The sequence below is a fragment of the Homalodisca vitripennis genome, chromosome 8 (assembly GCF_021130785.1).
Source record: "Homalodisca vitripennis isolate AUS2020 chromosome 8, UT_GWSS_2.1, whole genome shotgun sequence".
In the NCBI taxonomy this organism is placed as follows: domain Eukaryota; kingdom Metazoa; phylum Arthropoda; class Insecta; order Hemiptera; family Cicadellidae; genus Homalodisca; species Homalodisca vitripennis.
Window position 1 is genome coordinate 4,235,235 of NC_060214.1, and position 18,749 is coordinate 4,253,983.

The 18,749-nt window shown below is 31.8% G+C and overlaps 1 protein-coding gene across 3 annotated transcripts in view; it reads right to left on the bottom strand.

Annotated features, from left to right (window-relative positions):
• LOC124367220 (probable aldehyde oxidase 4) overlaps positions 1 to 16,981 on the bottom strand; it is a 39,759-nt gene extending 22,778 nt beyond the window's left edge. Inside the window, exons 1-2 of one of the 3 annotated variants that reach the window (XM_046823882.1) lie at positions 16,869 to 16,981; positions 5,673 to 5,728 (exon numbers count right to left, since the gene is read on the bottom strand). In XM_046823882.1, coding sequence (XP_046679838.1) covers positions 5,673 to 5,727 — 55 coding nt within the window. In that variant the 5' untranslated portion in view covers position 5,728; positions 16,869 to 16,981. Of the gene's footprint in view, positions 1 to 5,672; positions 5,729 to 5,895; positions 5,991 to 11,851; positions 11,920 to 16,868 lie in introns of those variants that run through there. The other 2 variants (XM_046823881.1, XM_046823883.1) reach the window with 2 other exon arrangements.
• Between the last annotated feature and the right edge of the window lie 1,768 nt (positions 16,982 to 18,749).

Sequence of the window (18,749 nt, forward strand, 5' to 3'; positions counted from 1 at the left end):
ATACAGTAATACATCCAGAACAAATATATAGAAGGCACAGTCAACACCTCTAATTGTCTAAACAAAGGTTTGCAATGGGTTCTATTGTTTACATTACACATTATCCTAATAGCTCTCTTCTGCAATATCAAAAGTCTTTTGGTGTTAGGATCATTGCCCCATACAATAACTCCATAGGACAAATGACTCTGGATGTGTGCATAGTATACTGCAGTTAATGTTTCAATATTTACAATTAATCTCAATCTTAACAACATAAAAAATGCCTTTTGCTAAATTTTTTACATAAAACTTCTATATGTCTGTTCCATTTCAGATTCTCTTGGAGGTGAACACCCAGAAACTTTACATTATCATGGTTAGGTTTATGTTGCAAACTAAAATTTAATCTCCTGAGTTTTCTCATGGTTTACACAGAGGACGTTCGCCCGCACACCAATCATTCACAATTGAGTTAGCGACTAATAGAGAATCATTTACTACATTAAAAATTTTTACCATTCAGTAAGATTGCTAGGTCGTCTGCAAACATGTATGATCTTGTCACATTGTTATTTATGGAGGCTGGCAGGTCATTTACATAAATTATAAATAATACAGGTCCCAAAATGGATCCTTGTGGAACCCCTGCTGTAACTGCATTGTAATTGAGAAGAGCTTCCATTAAAAGCAACCATTTGATATCTCTCTTTGAGATATGATTTAAAAAAATTGTAAAGACAGATCATCAAAACCATAATACTTAAGTTTATCTAACAAAATTTCATGATTTACCGTGTCGAAGGGCTTTAGACATGTCGAAGAACTTGCCTATGACCACTTTTTTATCATCTACACCATAAATACAGTTCTTCATAAATTTTACAATAGCATTTAGTGTTCCTCTCTTAGGCCTAAAACCAAACTGACTATCTGATAACAATAGGTTACTTTTCAAAATACTGAATTACTTGCCTATTTATTATTACCTCAAACACTTTTGAAACAATTGGAATTATCGAGACAGGTCTAAAACTCTTATGTTTCTTTCCGTGAACCTTTTTTTATACAGTGGTATAACCTTTGCCAGCTTAAGGCACCTTGGAAATGTACCACAATTAATACAAAGATTCAAGAGATAGGCTAGAGCTTTCGGCAATAAAAGGTGCAGCAAGTTTCAACAGCTCAGAATTAAAACCATACACATCCAGACATGAACTATTACTTAACAAATTAATAGCATCATACATCTGTTCAACCTTTACTTCAGTAATACTAAATTCACAGTTAGACACATTACAACTTAACTTACTTAAATAGTATGACATAGACTGACTAGAAAAAGGCACATTAGCAATGAGATCATTTACACTATTCACAAAAAAGTTTATTGAAATCACAAGCTGTTTAGACTACTTCCAACTTCTGTATACTTTAGACCTATCACTATTACTTATATTTTCATTAATAATAGACCACATAATTTTAGAGTTTATTTTTAGGCAGATGACACCCTCTCACAATTAAAACGTAGCTTACAACTTCTAACATCGCTTTTATAATTTCTTCTTTAATTTTCATATAACATTCTTTAAAAGTAGGTTATGCCTGTAGACTTATACTGAGCATACATATATAAACAACTTTCCTTAAGTTCTTTGAGGTCTGTATTATACCAAGAGGGAAGTTTACAATAATCCCTAACAGCTGGTACATACTTAATAGGAAAAGCAATATTCACAATGTTCATAAAATTTATTTAAAAAATAGTCAAATTTATCATCCTATGCTATTTAACTCATACAGAAGCAACCAGTTAATTTTACTAATTAGAGTGACAAAATACAATGAATTGATATAATCAATTGTTCTGACAATTTTAAAATCTTTTTGCTTAGAACTATTTACATTGGTTAGCCTACTATTTACATGACTGGTAACGTTATCTTTCCTTGGTAACAATTTGCATTTTAGAACAATCGCATGATGGTCTGGACATAACCATAGGCTCCACTGCAGCATTCATTAGCAGCCTTGTGGTCAAAGCATTAGCTAGCTATGTCCTTGGAAAGATTAGATAAGCACTTCATGAGGTTAATGTAAAACACCACATTACATACTGGGGGGTTGTATACTGGAGATAAACAATTCAACCTTGAGTACAATTTTATGTGACTCACTTTCCTGGGAGCCACGTGTGGATAAACTCTCCAAAAAACTTAACTCTTGCCATTATGTTGTACAATGAACCAAACTCATTAATAATAGAGACTTTGCAAAACAGCCTTTTACTCCCGCTTTGAGTCTTGTCTTGGATATGAATCAATTGCAGAGCAAACCTACAGAAGGTACTAAGAATAGAAGAGATGCAAATGTTCAGTTTAGCTCTCCATTTCCGTTAGTGTAGCGTCTAAAAACTGAAACTGTCAAAGACTTGACGCCTAGAATCCGCTGTGCTTAGGGATTAACCCTCGAGCTGGCAGTTGAAATTTCCTCAAGTGGCAGGCCATTTTGAGGTGTTTTGAAGTAGTATTGGTTTTTATTTCTTTTTAAATATAATTTGATTATAAACCTATATGTATTCTATATCACTGTTTTCACAAGAAAATTTACTTTTTATTCATGGAAATAAAAACCCAAAAATATAAGAAATTTATCACTTTTTTTTTACTAAGTTTGTTTTCAAAAAATAAAAAAGGTATGTAAAAGTGGTGGGGGTGCACCTATAAAAGACATATTGTGTGAAAAAAATATTTCCAAAATACCCAAAATGTTGAAAATTTTTTATAGTTTTAGAAAATGTATAGTTTTACTACACTTTTTTTAATTAAAACAATTATGAAATACTCTAAACTAGTACAATACGGCTAAATTCGTTGCTATGGATACGACTGTGTTACAAAAATTCATCAAAACCTTAATTATTACTCGAAAAATTCATAAAATACATTAAAAATAAGCCTATAAAAATAAATAAAGAAGCTTTATATCATGATCATCGTATATGAAATTGATCCTAAAGCTAACTAAAACTATCACAACACTGCACATAGCCTAGAATACAAAATCTCACTAATATATTTTTTTCACATATATTTCTTCATAACATGACAAAATAAACTGATAAAACACAATATACGAGAATTTATACGCATAAATAAACACACTTATTACATAAAAACACTTATTTCATGTAATAAACTTACGTTTTAGATGGACAAAGAATAACGCGACAGGGTAACAATACAACAACAATGGCCGACTGTTTACAAACAACTCTCGTTTTCAATATGTCATACTTAAATCATGGCATACAAAACAAAACAAAATACATCGATCAAATCAGCAACTATTTCTGATTCCAGTGGTATATGAATCATTGCAGTTTAGTTCGTGTATTGATTATAACAGATGTCAAACGGGCACGTGTCAAATCGACTGATTTTCAGGCGACTGCCACTACAGAAACATTAATATCGACTGATAATCAGGCGACTGCCAGTTGTAGGGTTAAGTCTAAAACATTGTAGAACACTCAATTGTACACCTGACGAGACAATGAAAACACCTCTTCATCTGGATTACGTTGAATGGTTACTGGAAAACCAGACAGACCTCTTTTGAAGTCCAGGTGAATCTGATGTTGAACGATGCAGAGTCTTCATCACCAATTATTTTTTGGAACTCTTCAGACGGACGTGTACTCCAGCTTCCAGGAATCAAGTCTGTGACTGTGCCAGATTTCAGATGATGTACTATGTGAAAGGTAAAATGAAACTAAACTCAACATTTGCATCAAATCAAACCCTTCCCACCACAGTTACGTTATGAATAAAAAAATGAATATTAAGGCCACGGAACAGTTGCAGTTAAACCTTTAGGGAACTGAGTGTTCTCTCTATCTTTCAAAACATTGACAATATTGAAAAGAAAACATTTTTGATGTAATAGTTAATACATGTTAAACAGTTAATAATGCTCTCACCTGTAACCTAATATTGTTTATGTTTTCTGAAATCTATCCGAGTCCAAAGTTTATTAAAACCTATCTTTAGGGAAATTTACTATTTAGCAGTTTTATTTTATTACAATTGTACAAGGAAGCATTGTACATAAATGCCCTCTCAGTTTTGCTTAAGAAAACTTCAGAAAAATACCTCGAAAGAAATTTCTCAAAAACTTGGTTCTCCAACCAGAGCCACTGGCTACTACTCTACTAAGGAAGTCATAGAATTGAGAATAAGTGTACCACGAATTGATAAGATATCTATAATTATATCATGACCATTCAGTATGAATTGTAATGATGAAAATTCTAAACTTAATGTTTTAAAAAACACAAAATTTTCTATTGTCTATTCCTCTGGTGTTTACAGACGAATTCAAAATTTTGATAGAGATTGTGTCTGTTTTAGAATCTGCTCAGTTGCAGTCAACTTTAATGAGTTGAATCATACAAAAAATGTGCAAATCAAACTCAACAAATATGCTGGTATGATCTTACACCATTCTTTTGTGCCTTTGTTATTTCAATGTTTTTTTTTAAAAGTGACGATATTTCCAGAACTTCATAGATCTGAATTGGGGGATATAAACCACATCTGCTAATAGACTACTGGGCTTCATTACTTGATCAGCCAGAGAAATCAATAAACTGATACCATGGAGTATTAAAGTACTGACAGAACGCAACAAAAGAAAAGATTTATCGGACGGACAGACCCCTTTGATCTTTTGAACCCAAAATCAATCCTTTGTTTGAAGTTTGTTTTTGACGATGGAAGGATTGTGAAGAAAACAAGATTCTTTTGGACATTTGCCATCGTTCAGTGATACAACAAAAAATCAGCAACATTAAGTTTCGAGATCTGCAATTTGATTTCTTCTTCAGGTAAATAACTAACCTAATACATAATTAATTACAAACATAATTTTAAAAAACTATTTGAATTTAGTTTACCTTATAGGTTTATTAAATAATTTTTCAAATACAACTATGTTATGGATAATTTAATATTTAATTTAATAATACTTAAAATGATTTATAAGTATGTACCAGTTTTGTTCAAAGAGAATTGATGAAATAATAAAAACGTGAGCATGTTCTTCCGCGATGGAGCGGCTCTATCGATTCAGCCCAGTAGTACCAGAAACGTATTACGGTCGTTCAACCGGGAGAGGGTTAATACAAATCTAACAATAGCTACCCTGTTTGCTCTGAGGTACATATGGAAGTCGAGTTCAGAATATCTATTGGAACAAGATCAACTAATATCTTCCGTAATGGTTTCAGAGCCACGCTTAACAGCATAGCAGGCCATTAGCTCGGTTTCTTCCTCTTTGCAGTTGAGTTTCATCTGAAGTCAATGTCTTCACTAATAGCCTTTTATTTAAAAAAAAAAAATCATTAACCTCTCTGTCTCACCAATTAACCTATTATAATTTCTTACATTTCCTGTTACTGTTGTTCATTACTATCGTTTTTATTTTATTGTGGTATATTTCATTTAGGCCTATTTTAGTTTTTATCTATTGTTTCTCACCGTTATCATTGTCATTTTCGTCAATTATAACTGTTGAGCCTATACGTAGAAATCAAGATAGTTCTACGCTGTAATAAACTGAAAATTAAAATAAAATAAAATTACACATGCAAATAACGTGATTTTAAAATCTAATTCAACTAGTGTTACCTGGATATCTTTTGCCATTGATGAGAATCGAAGTGGCTTTCTTGAATTCCTCCATCCTGAAATCCAACAATGCCGAAATTAAATTTAAACCAAACAATTCCCTTTATTTCTTATATATCAAATCTCTTTTCCAAACATTATAACATAGCATCAGTAAGAAAACAAATGTTAACTATTTATGTTATTAATGAAAATAAAGATAAGGCAGAGAAGTGGTACAGACCCGATACAACAGAGTGTCTGGCACAATTCAGTATCAGTGTATCAGCAATGTCTTGTTCATGGTACACACCACAAGTGGCGCAATAACTTCAACTATTCTATTATCTCTATCACTGACAGCACTATCTGCTTACCTAAAGATTACCTTTCCTTAAGTGCTTACACAACATTGGATAAATTGTGAGGCAATAATAGCTAGAGAATATCTCTCTATGTAACTTCCTACTTCTTAGGAATCTCTTTATTGCTCTTAAGCACATATGTGAAAAAAGTCAAATATTAGACAAAATAACACATACTAATATGAAACTACAAATAAGATAAATATTAATAATGACAGTGATGAAAAGCGTACTAATTATTTTCTTATCTAAATTATGTAATCAGATATGACATTTTTTTAAACCACAACAATACAAAGTAAAATGAATTTTTAATAAGCCAGCTGTAATAACACTTAAAAGAGACTCGAGAGAAAAAACATTTGCCTGGTAAGGTAAATGCCTAGACTAAAAACTATTTATGAAGGAAACAGGATTTTTCCGGACATTTGCCATCGTTAAGTGAAACAAGAAAACAGTAACACTACGTTTCGAGATCTGCAATCTGATCTCTTCTTCAGGTAAAGAACTAACCTAATACATAATTACAAACTAGGTTAAAATAAACAAATCTTACTAAAGCGTTGTGGCACGCCTGAGTCAGGAATCACAACCTACATGTTGTATGTCAACTTCACTAACACTAAAGACATGCACTTAATAAAAAAAACTATACAAAACACTAATCATTAAACTAAACTACGGAATACAGGTCACAATATGTCTTCACTCGTCTACTAACCATCTACGACTGACCAGAGGGGGTAGCCAATAGTAATCGTGACGGCCGGCTAAAACAAGATGGCGGAAATACAAGGGAAGGGGAACAGGAATGGGCCCTTTCGTTATTATTGGTTCATGCGAGATGAACTTCTTAAAACCATATTGTGACTCCGCATTGGTTTATTGCAAATATCCGATCCGTTTGATACTTTTGGTATTCTCTTTAGTTCATTTTTTAGAATTGGCAACCAAAGCGGCCTAATCTCGACTGATGGTTGACTGATTGGTTGGTCTGCCAATTTAATGTATGTTGCCTCAATTAATTTCCTTTTGAAGAAATGTGGTTCCCGATGTATTATGTGGGCTTCATCCCAATTCATATGATGGTCTTCGGACCAACAATGGTGTGCAATTTTTGACTTTTCTGTGAAACCCTTTCTCGTGTTTTCTTTGTGTTCTTTTATCCTTATGTTTAGTGGTCTTTTTGTCTCGCCTATGTATTCCCTATTGCAGCTACATTTTTATACTGTAAACACAGTTTTTGGAATCCTGTGTGCCATTTTTTGGTTTTGTTTTTACGAGACTTTGTCTAAGAGTGTTGTGTGTTTTAAACGCGGTTCTAATGTTGTACTTTCTACCTACTCTTCTAATTTTCTCCGATAATCCCGGCACATAAGGGATTGACATAAACGCAAATTTATCACAATTCTGTTTTTCTGACTCAGGAATGATTCTTCTGGTTCGTTTGCACTTATTAATTACTAATTGAGGGTATCCATTGCTTCTGAGATCCGATTCAATTTTCTTAATAATAACGAAAGGGCCCATTCCTGTTCCCCTTCCCTTGTATTTCCGCCATCTTGTTTTAGCCGGCCGTCACGATTACTATTGGCTACCCCCTCTGGTCAGTCGTAGATGGTTAGTAGACGAGTGAAGACATATTGTGACCTGTATTCCGTAGTTTAGTTTAATGATTAGTGTTTTGTATAGTTTTTTTATTAAGTGCATGTCTTTAGTGTTAGTGAAGTTGACATACAACATGTAGGTTGTGATTCCTGACTCAGGCGTGCCACAACGCTTTAGTAAGATTTGTTTATTTTAACCTAGTTTGTAATTATGTATTAGGTTAGTTCTTTACCTGAAGAAGAGATCAGATTGCAGATCTCGAAACGTAGTGTTACTGTTTTCTTGTTTCACTTAACGATGGCAAATGTCCGGAAAAATCCTGTTTCCTTCACAATCCTTCCATCGTCAAAAATAACCTTCAAACAAAGAAAACTATTTACTTGCTTCGTTTAATCTAAAAAATAGTATACAAATTGTTGGTATATAAAACATTAACACCAAATCAAGTTTATTAATTTTTAATAGTATAAACAAATACATCAAATATAAAAGACTTATGATGGTCATAAGTTTATGTGCCACAATTCAAGACTTTCAAGAACTTTCATGCAAATATTATACATTGTCCGAACTACTTGTGCGAAACACGGTTGTCGTAGGAATGCTTCTTGCACAATTATACAGCAGACAACAGAATAAAACAGGAACTATATAACGATGTGTAATATTACTTCAGTAACAAACTTTTATGCAATCGCTAAGCACGTAATGTTACGTCAAAAACCGTGACGGGGTTTAATAATACGATATGTACCTCAATATTATAATAGCATCAGTTACAAGCCTATAGGCTACAAAATATGCCAGGTTGTCCAACATGATATGAGGTCTGGAATTTACTGATCCATCAGTGCTGCTAGAGGCCTCTCCAGGGCTACCCCACTCTTCAGTAGAAAAAGAAAAACATCCCCTACGATAGTAACTAAATTCAAGCTCAGACCACGTAACTTAAGTGCTCATGATGGTTAAATTTAACTTTTTCTATTCTATTCTATTTGTAACTATCTAAATAAACTTATTATATTGCACGATAAAAAATAGTGGACGGGAGCAATTACAAGTTAATTTCATTCAATATTTTAACTATTATTTTAAGTTCTTTTCATTTTCCGACATCTTTAACTGTCTCGAATACTATTAAGAACGTTCATCTCGTAATAGATTTCAATAGTAAAACAATAGAAGTTGTTATCGCATAGTAAAATAGTAGACAAGGATACAGGATTATATTGTTTGCATCATTTTGATACTTTTTATTTACCAATTTTACGTTATTTTGTCTTTTTGACACGTCTGTGATCATATCAGATATAATTAACACAGTCCATTTTATAATATATTTCAATAATAAACAAAATTTTATTTTATACCGTTTTGTACAGAATTACCGGGAGTAGGAAGAGAATAAACACAGCTTTATGTTTTTGTAATTTAGCCTAATTATGCATCCTAAAGGGACTACAACTATTATATTTTGTGAAATTAACTCATATATACAATGTTCAAAAAGGGGTATGGAGAAGAAAACATAATAGAGAAATCAGGGAGCTCTACAATAGTACGGATGTAATAGGAGAAATAAAGTGCAGAAGACTCCGTTTGGGCAGGCCATGTTTTGAGAAGAGAAGAGGTATGCAAACTGAAGAGGGTAATGTACGGTAACCCAGAAGGAAGACGGCCCCCGGGGGAGACCAAAAGTGAGATGGTGGAACCAGGTGAAGGCTGATATGGAGAAGATAGGCGCTTCAGAGGAAGATGCAGAGGACCGTTCAAGATGGAGGAGCTTTGTTGGTGCGGCTAAATATCACCTCCGATATAAATAGCCCTGGGAGTAAGTAAGAGTAAGTATACAATGTTCATAAATTACATATATAATAACATGAATATTACAATTTGAATACCAGTTATGAGGCTCTATTCAAAATTGGACAACTTTCAGAAAAAAAGTTTATTTATTTATAGCCCCTTCTCTCCCACAAAGGAATTTATTGTGGGGGTAGGCCTACTGGCTGTAGTACAGTGCGTTCGGAAAATTGCTGTGCACGAATTGTGACTACGCATTTAACGTATAAAGGAATGACTAAGCATTTTGAAGAAAAAATTAATTTAATACCTTAATTACATTGTTAAACCATACCTTAATACATGATTACATTGTTGATAAAATGTGTTCGAAATGGCCTCCTTTGGCATCAATACAGCATTGTATTTGTTTCATTTTGTATGCAAACACCTTACCCAACTGAAGATCAGTGATTGATTCCTCGAATGTAAGCCGTTATCGCGGCTTTAAATTCGTCAATCGTGTGTGGTATGTTCCGTTACACTGTTTGTTTCGCTGCACCTCATAAAAAGAAATTGGGGGAGTCAGATCAGGATATCTTGCAGGCCACAAATTCTTGGAAATGATCGTGTTCTACCAACACGTTGCGCAGGAAAGCCATTGAGATGTTAGACGTATGTGCTGTTGCTCCGTCTTGTTGGAACCAATCATTATTCATTTCCACTTGTGTTAATTGATTCATAAAGTTCTCTAAAATATCAGAAGAATAATGATCACTATTAACTGTGTTTAAAAAAAATTGGTCCCACAATGCATGCTCTACTCACGGCAACCCAGACTCCAATTTTTGCTTAGTGTAAGGACTGCTCGTGTAAAGCGTGAGGGTTAGTTGCCAACCAAAGTCGATTATTATGTGAATTTACATAATCTACCAAGTGAAACGACGCTTCATCTGTATAAAACGTTATGTCAAGGATGTTTTCGGAATTTTGGTCAATGAAACGTTGAAACCAATGACAATAATTTAGTCTCTTGTCATTATCTGAAGGTTTCAGCTCTTGAACATACCTTACTTTGTATGGGAATGGGTTAAGTTCTTGTCTGACAACTTGATGTGCGGCAGCAAGTCCGATATCATGCTGTTGTGCTAACTTACGCATTGATTTTGTTGAACTTTTTGCCATAGAATCAGAAATATCCAGCAGCTTTTGTTCGTCTAGCTTAGGAGCCTACCACTAAGTTCAGCGCCTTCAACAGGAACCAGTTGCCCAAAATTCTTCAATCAGTGTTCATACTGCATTACGCTGAGTAATAATTAAATCTGAAATTTTGCAGAAAATTTAGGCTTTACTAAATCACTGCAATTGTCACCTTCACGAAATATGTATTCAACGAGGAAAATGCATTCCTCTACTGAAAGAACCATCGAGTCCAGCAACAAAAAATGTGCAACAGAACTTCAATAAATGAAACAGGTACAACCTCAACTCAACGACTGACAGGTCTTGCAGTGTTCGGCAACAACAGAGCTACCAACCTAATGGTGAAATTATTCCGTCATGTCAAATGGTGCACAATGACTTTCCGAGAGCACAGTATAATAAACGGTTGTGAATATGAATCATCAATATTCATGATTATCTAAATCTACGAAACCAAAATCTCGAACTGAATTACGTTGTAAAAATGTCAAATTACTACTGTTTTTATATCTAAAACATTATAATTTAATGATGAATAAAAACTATCTAGGCTATATGAATTTATAAAATGTAAGAAACGAAACCGTGTAATATTTACTTACATTTTACTATATTGACACAAATAACACAAGTACTGTACATAGCCAAATTGAACTTGTTGCAATTACTCAAATCTCATATAAATAATTTTAATTTGTTTAAATTAATTTTTAACAATATTGTTATTCAACACATTAAACAGTGCTGGCATTAATTATTGTAAATAAACCATAATTACACTGTTTTTGTATTAGATAGATTAGGAATTTCTAACCGATAATTAGTATCCTTATTCAATTGAGGTGGTGGGCACTTACTATACAGCTGCTCCTTCCCTCCCACAAAGGAATTTATTGTGGGGGATAGGTCTACTTTAAATGGCATTAGCCATACTATAACGGAACTTATGATTATATTTGAACCAATCATTTATAGGAATAGAAACCAACAGCTAGGGATCACCCACAATTTTAAACAAAATCTATAGTTTTTCGTGTTAATTTTACTCGTATTTGGCATAAAACTGTAGAACCCATCAATTTTAAAAAGTAAATACGTATATAAAACTTGTAGGCTTAGCCTGAAATATTTTTATCTTGCCCTATTTGTCAAATTTGATTTTATTCACACTAAATCATAATTTAAATTTGTGCTTCCAGTATTATATATCTAAATAACAAAGTAATAAAAGAATTTACCTACATATAAATGCTGTTCTCTGCTTCAACTAACCGCAATAACCGTATCACCACCACAGTCCTATCATTAGTGAATTGTTTAAAAAATGAATTTGAAAAAGATCAGTCTCACCTCGAAAATCGAATGTGAATGATGGTGTATAAATAAATAGAAAAAATAATCGATGCTTCCTAAAATTCGATCTTCTCTTTGCAAACATCGATGTTTTTACATCGATTGTTGAATTGCGATATTTTTACATTATTTGGTCAAAAACATTGTATTTTACTATTATCAGATAATTATTTCTTACTATTGATTTTACCATAACTACTAAAGTTATAACCTATTACTTGTGTTGCGTACTTGTCTAACTGGACGAAATTCAGATCGAGAGCTCTCAAAAGTTTTCTTTTAAACTAAATTAATTTATCATTATTATTATTAGCTCACTACATAAGTTACAATGATTGTAAATTCTCTTAATCCCACTATCTTTCTTAACTCTCCCCATCCTTCAACTCTCAAGAACCACCCGACCTCCCCCCAACACTGTAGCTACTGCACTTGCCTACTCAGCACTCGGAATATTGTACAAAATTGACCCGTCATTTATTTAGTGTCAATAGCCATATCAGCTCCGTTCGAGAGACTCGTCTCCAAACATTGAACCACTGTTAAAAAAATTAATTAATTTAGTTCAAACGTTATAGTAATGATTTTACTGAAAATTACTGACAATCATTGAATTGTGTTTATTTGTCGCCTTTCAATCCAACACAATTAATGATTTTTCATATTTTAGAATTAAAAGCAATATAATTAAATGTAACCTTAATTTATGTTCACACATTTATTTTCATAATTTAATTGTGATTCTGTATTCGTTTAATGGTGTATATATATATATATATATATATATATATATATATTATATATATATATATATACATATAGTTATATTCTACTCAATTTTGAAACATCGGTATTTTTGGAGAATCGATAAATTTGGTGTGATGTGTCGATTTCATGTTTTATAATATATCGATATTTCGAGAAATTGCTACCACTGTGCGGAAGCTAATAAACTCAAGTTCACTGTCAATGTCAACAGCTGTTTGAATGATAATTGATAAAACAAACCAACGCAACGCCTCCCTGTCTCTACTCAATCATAAATAACATAAAATAGAAGTCTAAAGTCTGACTTTACTTGACGTTATTAAAATAAAAGTGCATGCATAACGTAGTAAGAATAATAATATTGCATTAGGTCCATCAGGGACTATGGCCTATTAATTTGTGTACATTAACTTTTAATATTTACAAACAAATATAAATTATTTCGGCCCACATATGAAATAAAAGTCCAGATGGGCCCAATAACATATTATAAGTTGGGTACACACTTGTTATAATTACTGAACTATATTTAGGTCAGCTATAGCAGATTTGAAGTTTTATTTTTCAATAGTAGGAATACTTGATTATTAATTATTCTTATAGTGAAGGATATTATTGAGTAACAATTAAACGTGTAGTTAACCCTCCACTCTTGCTGACCGACGCGATGGCACAAGCCGGGATAAACAAACAGCTGTTGCTTCTCAAACGTGAGTTATGACAAATTTGTTGCTCTTGAGTTGTGGAAGCGTACCTTCAATGTGGCGGTGCTCCATTATGCGTTGACGGATTTAGTTGGGAAAAGTATTGTTGGAATTTTGATAAAAATAGTTGGTATCTTGTAAATTTTGTATAACTATACTGGATATTTTGTTATTTGACTTAAAAACAGACGCCATTTCGTTAATATTAAAGCAAATCACAATTATTTTTTTGAGTTTTCCTCTTATTTTTCATAACCTATTTGCAAAGTTGGTAACTCTAGCTGTACTAGTTCTAGAAATAATAATCTTTGTATTATAAAATGACGGCTAGTGGGTAAGCAACACATTCTCAACCTACGTTTATTGAACATTTTCTGTTTGGAAACATGAGTACTATATTAGCCACAAAAGTTTGAACACTCTTTTGTGAACATCTATATACGCTCGATTAATAGAAAGTTATAATTTGACAGAGCAGTTTTGTAAAATTGAAGACACGTAATTGCACAGTACAGCTATGTCTACAATGCTATTATTATCTACTATCGTGTTTTATTGAAGAGCTGTAGAACCTTGAAGGACTGTGGTTATGATTATTTATAGTTGTACACGCTGGCTTGACCTGAAGCTACACTCAAAATTCACATTCAATCAAATCTTCCCACCATAGCTACATTATGTTAAGAGTTGTATTAGTTGTATCAGGATATTAGAATTTGTGTCCTTCAAGAACAGGAGTAGTATAGCATTCAATTCTGCCAACCAGCAATATGGTAGACTGACACTAGTGGAACTTTGAGTATAAACTTATCCAATAATTAGTTTTTTAAAGCATGAGCTCTTTTATATTGGGAATAAACTGTATTACTAGACAAATAACACAATTATCAAATACGTTTAAATTTATTTTTCATGACCTTGCAACATCAAAGATGCCATCATCAGGAGTAAATTCAAGAACCGTTTAAACTTTGACGTTCCTATTTTATTTATTGTGACAAAAGTATAATTCATTAGTTAATTATAGAATTTTAACAGACATAAAAAAGTTATACAGCAAAAACAAATGTATTAATTGAAATTATACACAATTTAATTTATCATTAATAAAATCAAACTGGAAATTGGTAATATGTTGATAATTTATTGAGTGATTAGTTTCTTATGATGTCCAATTAAATAGTTCATTACTTGAAACACTGGCCAAATTCTTTTATTACAACAATTAATCAATGATACATAGCTTTCAACCCAGGACTATCAGATTTATTAATTAATATTATTTTTAGTTGAACTTCAACAACAGCCACAGGCAAGTGACAACTAGACCTCCTAAACCAAAGAGGGGGCCACCTGAGTTTAAGTATATCGTTATAATTGCTGTAACAGGCAATTTTGCATTTCGATACTACAAAAAATTTAATGTTTGGAAAGAAATTTACTAGTAACCAAAAATTAGTTCATAAAGTTAGGTTAATTTTATTTTTTATGGTTACATTACAAGAGTAATTAGGGTTGCTCATAGAAATGTCCTTTTTCAAAATCTAAAATCTTAATTCCTTCGACCCCCTGGATCTATCAATGTTCTAAATAACTTCAGAATGATTTAACATTATATGTTTATCCACAACATTAAACACTGATTTTCTACAAAATCAAAATACAAATATATCATGCATTAAATTAGCACTAAGTTTGAAGTAAGTGTGGGAGCTATTAGTTGATCAGATTCCCCCAGTTGTTACTAATTGTAAAACAAGGGTGGAACATTGGTTTTCATTATAAATCAGTCCATAAATTCTGTTTCCTAAGCACCCATTTCTGAAACATAGTTTTTATTTCAAATTAATTCCAAATTTAACATTTGCTCTGTTTTTAACTCATCAAATGATCTCCAAAATTATTGAACAAAGTTAAAATTTAAAAATGTAAAGCAAGAATGTAAATTATAAAACCGGGCTGTGGATGGAACAAAACTTACATTGTACAATCAGGATTTGTAATGAAAAGATTAAAAGAACACAAAAATAAGAAGGACAATATTGACAGATCCAAATAAGTAGAACTAGCTGTAAAGAAAAATCGTTAGATGAACTTTAAATCATCAAGTGTTCCTTTTAAGGAATCTTCATTTACCAAAAGAAACCAAATTGACAATGCATGTATGTCTGTTCTGTTTTTATAACTGTACTGCTTCTATCAAAGATTCAACACTTCCACAATTAAACCGTTCAAAATGTTAACATTAAATATTATTGTAGATTAAATTCAGCAGCCAGTAGATGCAGGTTTGCTTCAAAGCTTTTACCTACACTTTGTTTGAAGATTGTTTTTGACAATGAAATTATTGTAAATTTTACCTAGCCTTACAAAGTCTTAAATCTAGAAAACAATAATAACACCAACCCTTCTCTATGAAGCAGTCATAGTTCTTGATACAAATTTACAGAAAAAGCTGATTGTTTTGGAAAATAAAATACTAAAAATATGCTTTGGTACCTTATTAGAAAATGGAGTGTGGCAAATAAAACAACAAACAAATTAAATAGCCCTTAAAAACTGTTGAAATTGTAACCAATACCAAAATTGTTTGCTCTAAGCTGGGCACACAATAAGCAAGGAAGATGATGGATGCTCTAATCAAGCAAGTTTGGAAAGAAACCCCTGATGGAAGAAGACCTAATGGATGCCCAAAGAAAAGGTGTAAAAACCAAGTGCTATCAACATGAACAGGATGTGTCAAAGAAGAGGATGCGGAAGATCAGAAAACATTGGAGGCAGATTGTTGCCGAGGCCAAATACCACCTTGAACTAAAACCATAAACTTTAAAGTAAACTTAGAAATAAATTCTTCAAATTGAAACGTCACTTGGTCACCTGCTACATTTATAGTCAATGCTAAATATTAACAACTTTTGATTTTATGAGATTTAATTAATTCTAAATATTTAAACTTTTATGAGAAAAGTTAATTACCAATTGTAATACGTTTATGATCCTTAACGAAAAGTCTGCTGCAAGATGAGAGCAACAAGCAAATGTGTTTACTAATTGACAGTGACAATTCTGGGTACAACTTTAATAATTTTCTGTCAACATTTTTTGAGAATCTTGGGCCACTCAAGCCTCCCTTAAGTACATACTTTTATGTAACTAAATGTATTAACGTAAATGTGAGCTATGAGATGGTGTTGTAATACCACAACACATGAACAATTTAGCAACAACAGTTGTAAATGCTTAAGTTCTCCAAACATCAACTATAAATAAAACTACTTTATGAGTTTATCATTTAAATTCTTATCCAAAGGAAATAAGAAATGAATTAAGACAAAGTAATGATTTTAAAATAGAATATTTCCTCATTTAAGTACTAATATAATAAAGGATTTCAGTTATTAATCAATACAACTTGCATTGTAAATCTTACTCACCTTTATGTTATGACAATATCCCAGAAAATTGTGATAAATTTGTCCAAGGTGTCAAATCAAGTAAGTGAACTGTAGCAGTTCACAATCAGCTGTCTAATTGACCTTCAGTGCCTTTTATACACCACTCCAAACCTCCCCCCCCTCGCCATTCTTATAGCTGTGAAGATATATCTGCCGAGTCATGTTTATTGACAAGTCGCTTCCTCATTTATTTTCCTTTTGAACAATCTTTGAAGGTGGTGCAATTGGTAGTAATAACAGTTTTAACATTTTGAAAGAAAAGTTTGGCCATAATTGTGAGCGATTTGTAATATTATTCTCTACTAATAAATAGTTTTCTTTTACTTAATTTTAATTCAAACATTATTACTGAATTAATCTTCAGATAATTTGAATACAATTTCTTTCTTTCTGGCCTTTTTACAAAATGAACAACTTATAAATACTGTTTAATAAAGAGCAATAATAAGAAAATTCACAATATAATATATATATAGTATCTTACCAGTTTATAAATACTTTGCATAGGTACTGAATTAACGCTGACAAGAAACTTATTTCACTGTTATTAAGACCAGATAAAAAATATTATTTAATTTGACAATATTAAATACTAGTGTTTAATTTGAGAACTTCATTAACGAAGCAGTCTTTTGAATAATTAGTTAGACTAAATTTGAAAGAAATAATGAAATGGCGATACTAATTATTATTTTTAATCAATTTAAATCATTAATTAGTTGATATATCACATTTTAATAATCTATGAATATTCAGCTAACTATATATTGAATTCTAAGCGGTTTACCTTGATTTGAAGAAAATAACAATCTACAGAGTGAATTGCCAATCACATAATTTTAAAAAAGATAGTACAAATTATGAACTAATTAGAACAAACTAATATGAATGATAACCACCAGGGAAAACTTGGATATTGTTCTCAAACTCCAAAAAATGAGTATTAGAATAATGAAAAAAATTGAAAACAAATGCTAGTGTTAAAGACTTCTTAAAGAGCTCAAGATTTTTACAGTATATGGATTATACATATATAAAAGTATAAAATATGTAAAAAATAAAAAAACAGGCCTTCCATGTTAAAAGTACAGTACAGTAAGATGTGGTATCACACTGGACATACATAGACTGTAGTTTTATGAAGGAAAACACTAAAAAAGTTTTAATTAAAATACCACTAACAATAACTGCAGAGAAAAATAGTACAATATTTAAGAAAAAAAATTGAAGTCATACTTAATTTCTTTCTTTACATTCATTTGACAAGTTTTGTAATTGTAGGTTGAGCTGAGTTTTTTTATTATCACTGCAACAAACCAATTTGTGTTTATGTATTTATTTCGATTGTTTTGTGTATTTATTTCAATTAATGTTGCTAATGTATTGTTTATTACTGAAATATATAATTACTATTGTTATAGTTCAATAGTTTAAACAGGTTTCTTTTTAATTATTTATAATATCGTTTTATTTTATTTTTATTATGGCTAAAGCTGCAATTATTGGGGAGTTTGTGATTATATTGACTATAAGATTAGGGTATTTTATCACATTATAACCTCTTAGTTTACAAGTTAAGTAATGTTTGTAAGACTATTCAATGTACATAAAATGTATATTCAATGAATGAAGAGATTTTCAATTCAATTCAATACTTAGTTTTTAATTACTACTAATTGAGCTTACATAATTTGAAGATGATTGATATCCAAAATTGTGCACTCTCAAATCACATCAAACCGTTTCGGTTGGGTTATCATGCCCAAATAAGCGCACCCACACACTTACAAGTAATCCTAGTAGATTCTATAACTTTCCATCATCCAGCATCCTGTGATAGACTCTTTGGTTGTATCTATA